This window comes from Octopus bimaculoides, chromosome 4 (assembly GCF_001194135.2).
Source record: "Octopus bimaculoides isolate UCB-OBI-ISO-001 chromosome 4, ASM119413v2, whole genome shotgun sequence".
NCBI classification, from domain to species: domain Eukaryota; kingdom Metazoa; phylum Mollusca; class Cephalopoda; order Octopoda; family Octopodidae; genus Octopus; species Octopus bimaculoides.
The window spans coordinates 95,323,305-95,331,683 of record NC_068984.1 but is presented as its reverse complement, the minus strand read 5'-3'; the positions used below and the strand labels follow the sequence as shown (position 1 = coordinate 95,331,683).

General features: G+C 34.2%; 1 protein-coding gene across 2 annotated transcripts in view; it reads left to right on the top strand.

The window, feature by feature from the left end:
- Nucleotides 1-8,379, top strand: part of LOC106867303 (phosphatidate phosphatase LPIN3) — a 137,213-nt gene that overhangs the window by 103,853 nt on the left and 24,981 nt on the right. For both annotated transcript variants that reach the window (XM_052967291.1, XM_014912142.2), the window contains 2 exons: nt 5,422-5,688; nt 7,625-7,773. In XM_052967291.1, the coding sequence (XP_052823251.1) occupies nt 5,422-5,688; nt 7,625-7,773 (416 nt within the window). The remainder of the gene's footprint in view (nt 1-5,421; nt 5,689-7,624; nt 7,774-8,379) is intronic.

Genomic DNA, 8,379 nt, shown 5'->3' with positions numbered 1-8,379 from the left:
TATATATATATATATATATATATGTGTGTATGTGTGTGTGTGTGTAGCTATATAAAAATATACAAGGTGTAAAGATACTGAAGATTTGGTATACATCACGTGGCAAAATTATGAGTTGAATGTATGTGTAAAAAAAAAATATAAAAAGTGGAAGAGAAATGCCTTCGTTTCATATAGTTTAATATCTTTTTATAAATACATACATATTATATGGATGTCGTGAAATCCAACCAATTTTCGCTATTTAAATTAGCTTTTCAAGGGACATTGTACAGTAATCAGTTCTTGTGACAGAGGGGTTTCATCATTTTGGATGTTTGAAGAGTAAGAAGAATGAGTCTACATAGTAAACCAAGGGTAGCAACAGGTGGCAAGGGAGAGAATGATTTTTAAATGGTCAAAGTTGTATATTGAGGTGTGGTCTGTACTTTTGTATGAACAGATTTTCCTTGTTTAGGCATTCTTGTATTGAGATTGAATCTTTGCATTGGTATAATGGGAAAATATGAAAATTCGGCATTTTTTTACTTGCACATCTGTCGATGTGTCCACTCAGTGATATCTGCCTGTGGGAAACGAATCTGTTCTTTATGTAGCATGACTCTGCATCTCAGAGTAAGGTTCATTTGGCCCACATAATTGTGACCACAACCTGAGCAGGTTAAGACATAGATAAGGTTCTGGGAAGCACATGTGAAGTTGGTCTTAATTGAGAATTTTTGTCCTTGCTGGAATGTGAATTCTGAGCCTTCAGTTATGTATGGGCATGTACCACAATTAGGTCATCTGCATTTTTTAACTGTTAGTATCGTTTGTATTGAGTATAGTTTTGCATTTGTTAGGAGTCTCTCGAGTGATTTGTCTTGTCATTTGCATTTTAGTAGTTTGTGTGTATTTAGGTTGCTGTCATTTTCGGGTCTTGAGTGAGCAGAGGGAGATTTTGTATAATTGTGTTGTATGCTTCATTGTTTCGGGGGTTGTGGGTTGATATGTATGGGAGTGATTTAAGGTGAGGTGTGGTATTTTGTTTTGTTATATATGTGTGTGTGTGTTATATATATATATATATATATATATATATATATATATATATATATATATATATGTGTGTGTGTATATATATATATATATATGTGTGTGTGTGTGTGCGTGCATGCGCATAAGTGAAATTCTACGAAATATTCATGCTTATATACGTGGCAGATATATGCAGTTTAACTAAAGGTTGTATCATATGTATGGGATATCTTCTTTTTTTTTTGTTTATGGGGAAAATGGAAAAATAAGAGTGAATATTTATTTTATGAGTGATGTGTATTAGGTCTGTAAGATTGTGCATAAAGTGTATAAAATGTATATATAAAGTGCATTAAGTAATCATTGTATTCCAATTTCTTTCGCTTTTCACTGAGCAGCAGATGAGTGACTATCTTTCCATACAGACACAACACAGGCTATGCTTTCAGGTTTTTTGGATAAAGTTTTCAGAAATAACCTAATAGGTTTACCATTAATTCCATGAAATATTCACAGTTCCTGTTAGTTATAAATAAATTACCATGCTATTAAAACACATTTGATATATTTTGAACTGTTGTTATCCATTCAGCTCCTTTTATTGTATTTCTTTATCTCCTGACATAACTGATATTACTATGATATTGGAGATATTGAAAATTTATTTGTAAATCAGTTCAATTCTTCATTTCTTTCTGGTAAACTCATTGATCACTTTGCTAATTGTATCAGCCCCACACTCTACCTTCATCTTCAAAAGGTCTTTGTTCATGGAAATTTTTATATCCTGCCACAGGCTGGTATAGATAAATTATGCAGCGGAGGTTTAATCAATGTGTTCACACAACATATTTCACAGATCCACCAAAATTCTCTCTCTTTATAAGACTTCGGCTAGTCCATTCTCCAATTCACTAGGGATGTCAGTGACTCAAACCGCAATATCTCCTCCTTTGAGATTGACTTCCGTTGGAAGTTAATATTTTTTTTTTATTTTTCTAGTATCTTTTACACAATATCAGCCTTTTCACATAGAATCAGCTTTTTCACACAGTATCGGCCTGGAATTTGAAATTAGGAATTTGAATCTTTACAGAATTTTGGCCTTTTCACACAGAATTTTGGCCTTTTCTTGTTAGCCTGGAGTTTGACATCTGGAATTTTTATTTCTTTTTTACATTGTCACTTTTCTATCCTGATGACTCCTTGCCAGATGTTGTAACATAACAGTTACCCAACTCTTAGGTAGTATTGTTTGTTTTTTGCACACAGCACTCTTGTTTTTCATTGTACTAAGCATTCTTGTTAGCACTCTTGTTTTTTGCTCAATAGGACTTTAGTATGATTTTTTAACCCCAAGAAGACATCTCCTCTAGCTGATTAACACTGCACAGCTGCATCCAATATATTGTGAGCAGGGGAATCAAACCCTTACCACATTCTAGTGATGAAACCAACACAGTAATTCAAACAACTACCATTATGGCAACTTACGTGTTCAGTGCGAGTTCAACGTGTAACTAACACACCAACTCTTACTTGCCTCTAGCAAAACTCTTCAATGTATTCTGCTGATTTGCCGCCTTTTCACGAGACATGATAGGTATTTTACTGGTGGTACTTTGGCTGCTGCCTACGCAACCTCTACCAGCTTTCACCAATTTCTTGATGTCCCCATGCATGCAACAGGTTGTACTGGGTTACACCTGACCTTTTCAACATGCTCAGTATGCTGACCTCAAGATTCACTTTCTATGAGTATGTCATCAAGGTAAGCTACAGTGAAATCTGAACCTGCAAGCATAATGTCCATAATTTGTTGGAAAATGCCAGGTGCTACCTTTATACCAAAGAGGAGTCAATTAAATTTATGCCTTTATAAGTATTTATTGTCAATAATTTTGAACATTCCTCATCAACTTTTACCTACAAATATGCTTCAGATAGGTCCAACTTTGAAAAAAATTTTCCTCCATTCAACTTCACAAAAATTTCTTGGTAATGAGTAATTATATGGCATAAAATATTCATTTGATCCCATTGAGAAATCAACTCATACTCAGATTTTATTATTTTTTCTCTTGACATAAACTATAGGGGAGGCCATTTTGAGTAATCAATTTTCTCAATATGCCAAGCTTTTCAAGTCTATCCAGTTGTAACTTGATATTCACATTATTCATTTTTATGGACACAAATTTTCTGTTCTGAGCCTTAGAATTTTTTTAACAATACATTCTTTCTAGAATTTTTTTTTGTTTGACCCTTCTTTTTGTTTTGCTATACAATGTGAGCTTTTCCACAATCAAAACATTTACAATTTTTTAAATGTAAACCTCCACACCCATAGCATGGATTTGGTTTTTTTTTCTTTTTTGTTATCTGTTTCAGGATGATGCGCATGTATCTGAGAGCAATCTTTTTCTTCAGTTTTATCTGCATCATGTCTTAAATTTATAATCCTCTGGCATTCTTCAACCACTGCCTAATTTTGTTAATATACAGGAACGTATATCATCATATTTTCTTGCTGTTAATCCGTGAACAAAAATTAGACATTTGAACAAATCCGGGGTTAATTCATTTAAGTAGAATTTTTCACACTCTCTGTTAATGACCCCAGCATTGGTGGCAAAATCTTCATCCTTTTTAACTAAATTTAAGCATTGTCAACAAGTACTGAACAGGGAACTCCTTTCACTGAAAATTCTCGATAACAAATTAATTGTTTCATCAAAACAAATTTCACCTGATTTCTTCAGCAGAATATAGTTACAGTATTTTTCATGTTCAGGAGGGGATAACTTTCTTAAAAGTGTCACACCTTCTTGTCATTCCAATTTTTACATTCTTCTTTGAAAATTTCTTCGTATCTTTTAAAATATGAAGAAAAAGTAGTGCCTTCTTCTGGATTATGAATAAATTCTCCAACTGAATGTGCTACGCTGTCTGATGGAAATGAACCCGAAGTGTTTTCAGACTATTTCAGACATTACTTCCTGTAACTGTTGGCATTGTTATTGTTGCTATAACTGCTGTTGCAACTGCACCATACGAGCCAACAAATCTTCCATGTTAGATAATATTTTCTTTTGTTTCGTACCAAAACAAAATTTAAATGTCCTACACAAGCTTCAAATATCTCATCACCACTTTTATATTATGCAGCAGAGGTTTAATCATTGTGTTCACACAACATACTTTGCAAGACTACCAAAATGCTCTCTCCACTACTACCAACGACAACTCTTTAAAAGAGTCCAGCTAGTCCATTTTCCAATCCATCAGAGGTGCCAATGACTCTGCCACAGCAGAAATGAAGACCAAATCACTCAATCTACCTTCACTTTGAGTACACCTCATATAATTATTTACTTGTTTTAATGAAGAAAACAATGTCTCTCACAAAGCAGACGTGGCAAGTGTGGTCAGAACCAGACATAGTAATTTTGTTATTTCTGTCAGAGCTTGGTTTAGTTCAGTTTCCATCCTGACAAGTATCCATATATATATATATATATATATATGGTGGTTGTCTACTCCTTTTGCAGAGTCTGACCACTTCCTGTACCTGCACCTTAGATCAATCATGGCATCTGATGTGGCTTTTTAACCAGACAATGTTTTGAAAAGACATAGATTGCATATCCAATTTGGACCACCAGTTCTCTTGAAAAATACATATCACCAGACATCCCAGTTCTTTGTCATCTCTTCTATCAGGCCCAGGGTCCTGAGGTCAGCATTCAACATTTTGTCCCATATCTTCCTACGTCTCATTCTTCTAAAAGCTCCCTCCATATTAAGTGATCTGCACTTCTTTATACAGCTGTCCTCATTCATACATATCACATGTCCATACCAGCACAGAATTTTTCTTGCATACTACATTTTATTTTGCTTATACCCAGTTTTTCTCACTGTACATTTATACTGTCATTCATATACACTTACATGGGGTTTGGGTTCAGTCCCTCTGCATGGTATTTGGACATCTTCTACTATTGTTCCAGACTGATCAATGCTTTGTGAATGAATTTGGTAATTGTGTGGAGGCCTGCTATGTGTATGTGTGTGTCTTTTTGTCTGTGTTTGTCACCTCCTAGCTTAACAAAGTGTTGGTTTGTTTATGTTCTTGTAATTTAGCAACTTGACAAAATAAGTGAGTAGAATAAATACTAAACTTATACGTGTGTGTGCATGCACACACATATATGATAACTTCTCAGTGTTGATTTGCATATGAATTGATAGACCAACTAATTCTCTTTGTTTTATTTTGTCGTATATATAACAAGATATGATACCTCACCTGAAAGAATGAGTGGCATATGATAGAATATCTGACTGTAAAAATCTTTGCTCCAGCAGTTCATTTATAAATGTGTTTGCTTAATGTTGTAGAACATTATAAAGACAGAAGTAACAAATGAGACTCGGATTCATATACATTCTGATAACAAAGATGAAATAATCTCCACTGGCACAGACACAGATATTTCAGAACAAGAATGTCTTCGAACTGATTCTAACAGTCCACACCCACAACCTACTAACAGTCTCACAGTTCAGCACACAATCACCAATACCTCCACTAATGACACACAATCACCAACAGACAAAAAGAAAGATCGCTTCAAGAAATCTCTACGTCTCACTTCTGAAGAAATTGTGAGTAAATTTCTGTTTCTAATCTTCTATTGGATGCTTTGAATATGTTGAGCATCATTCTGGCAGTTAGGTAACTTTGTTGCAGCCCACAGTCCATTTTGTGTTGTTGATGAAATGGTTATCAAATATATATTCTTGCTTAGCAAATTGTGGTAAGAATGCCAATATCTGTGGCCTACTAATCATATGGTTATGAGTCTAAACTCTACCACAATTGTACTGTGTTCTTCCTCAGGTTTCCCATTTGGGTGATTCATCAGGAAAAAGTATCCATTTGAAAATAATACAATTGCTTTCACAAACCAATCAAAGAGTTTTAGTATGGTTGCTCAGCCTGCTAGAAATAGCAACCAAGTCTCCTCAAATCATACCCTATTGCCTTGCGTCCTTCATTGTAGAAAGAACAGTTTCATTAATTTATAAGAGAGTTTGTAGATGATTTCAGTAACTTAATTTATCATGAGAAGTGAAAAAACCTCAGATTTCAGACATTTGTCTTTGTTGAGAAAGAGAAGGAAAGTCTCTGCTGTTCCAGAGATATGTCTCTCTTTGAAAGGAGAGATTATATCAGAATGTTGGGATCTTTTTTAAAACGGGGGCCACATTTTTCATTAACGAAACACTTTGAAACTTGGAACACTGGTAGAATGTGTCATATAAAACATCTTTTTCTCTTAGTCTTCTTTAAAAAAAAAGAAATCCATAAATTATTCCATGTTAAAGTTGTCGTATTTCTGTAATTTCAACCAATCACTGACGTCCATTCAGCCGATATACATTAAGTAACCCTAACCCTAACGTTAGGGTTAAAGCAAATTTAAAATGAAAAAAGCAAATAAAACGAAGAATCGTTTGTTTATGTAGTCGGCACTTAATGTATATCGACTGAATGGACGTCAGTGATTTGTTGAAATTATCGAAATAAGACAATTTTTTACATGAAATAAATTCGAATACAAAAATATTTTTCTGTTCTATAACACAAAATAGATAAGTATACGTAAAACATTAATGAAAAATGTGGCCCCCGTTTTAAAAAAGATCCGAATGTTGTTTACTTTGGTTGCAAAATTGAGAAGAAAATGACAAATAAAAGTGTGGTACGGGGGTCTAGTTACATGATATCTGAATTAAAAGATAGAATAGTCACAGCTGGGAGGATGTTAGTCATAAGACATGTGGATCAGTGCCGACCTAGGGCTAAACAACTATGACAGTTGCTTTTATATAAAAAATTTCATCACAACTGAAGACAAGGATCCATAGGGCTGGCTCACAACTCCAGTTTTTGTATTTTATATTGCTAAACAGATGACATGAGATTGACAGGTTGTTCAATTATCACAGCTAAATGCTCATCACAGAAGGAATTGAACTTATTACTGCAAGATAGCAAATTATTATTTATAGCTATTTACTCCACCACAAGAAGCAGCTACTTTCAGTTTGGTGGGCTAGCTGAGGAATTCAAAGAAACTTATGGTTTGTGTCAATCATTAATCAATAAGTTAATTTGCTGTGAAGAGTGAAAAATCAAGCATTCTAGACCTTGTACTTCAACTGAAAGTAAGAAATGGAGAAAGAGAGATAGCAAGATACTGTAACTTGGGCTGGAAAGAATTGAAGGTGTGATGTTTGGGTGAAGAAGACAGTACAAGTTTTAAAATCAGGGTTAGTTGGCAGAAGATGATAGAGTTAGCTAAGAATTGGAGAAGAAATGTAGAAAGAATCAGGCAAAGTGTAAAGTGGAAGTTGTAGAACTACCCTGTTAATGTGGCCCTTCATTTCCCATACACTAACTAGAAAGAATGGATGTAAAACTGTAAATAGAAAAGAAAAATTAACCATGTACCTTGTAAAATGAAAAGTATTTTAGCAACTGCTGTAACATTACCCCTTACGAGTTTTTAAAACAACTTCCATTTTATTATTACAGAGCAAACTTGGACTTCATGAGGGCAGCAATGAGGTAACATTCTCTGTGACAACTCAGTATCAAGGTACTTGCCGATGTACATCTCATATTTATTTGTGGAAAAGCCATGAGAAAATCATTATCTCTGATATAGATGGTACAATCACAAAGTAAGTGTCAATGTTTGTTAACTTGATTGTTTCATTTTTTCTTTTTCTTTTTTCTTTTTTTTTTTTGTGGTGGTGGTTATGGTGGTGATGATGGGTAACCAATAGATATGCATACCATTCAACTACAGTAGTAGTTGAATAACATTCTTAAGGCTGCAATTTACTCACATGCAGCACCTTTCAGAGCTTGAAAACTGATAACATTTTTGAAGAAGGACTAGTCCCTAGATACATTTTGGCATAAAAATATTGAGATTTGATCCAGTAGAAAAAAGTTTACATCAAAATTTGTAGCAACATTACAGGGGAGTAAGTAACACCACCAATCAAGTTTAGATCTAAATAACTTTTTTATTTTAAAAGCGAAATATATTTATCTTAGCTTCAATGATAGAAGAAAGCATGAAGAGGTAGGCCCCGAAATGGCGTGCATTCTCTCCTGATGACCCCATACACTTGCTGGCTTCCGGTATGCGGAGTTCTCGACTGGTAGCACTCGCATGTGTGAGTTGTTTGCAAGACACCATGCAACAAAAATTTGTATCAAAAAAAATTGTGAGGTTAAATATCATGAAAAAAAATATAAGGCAAAAAATTGGATTTAAG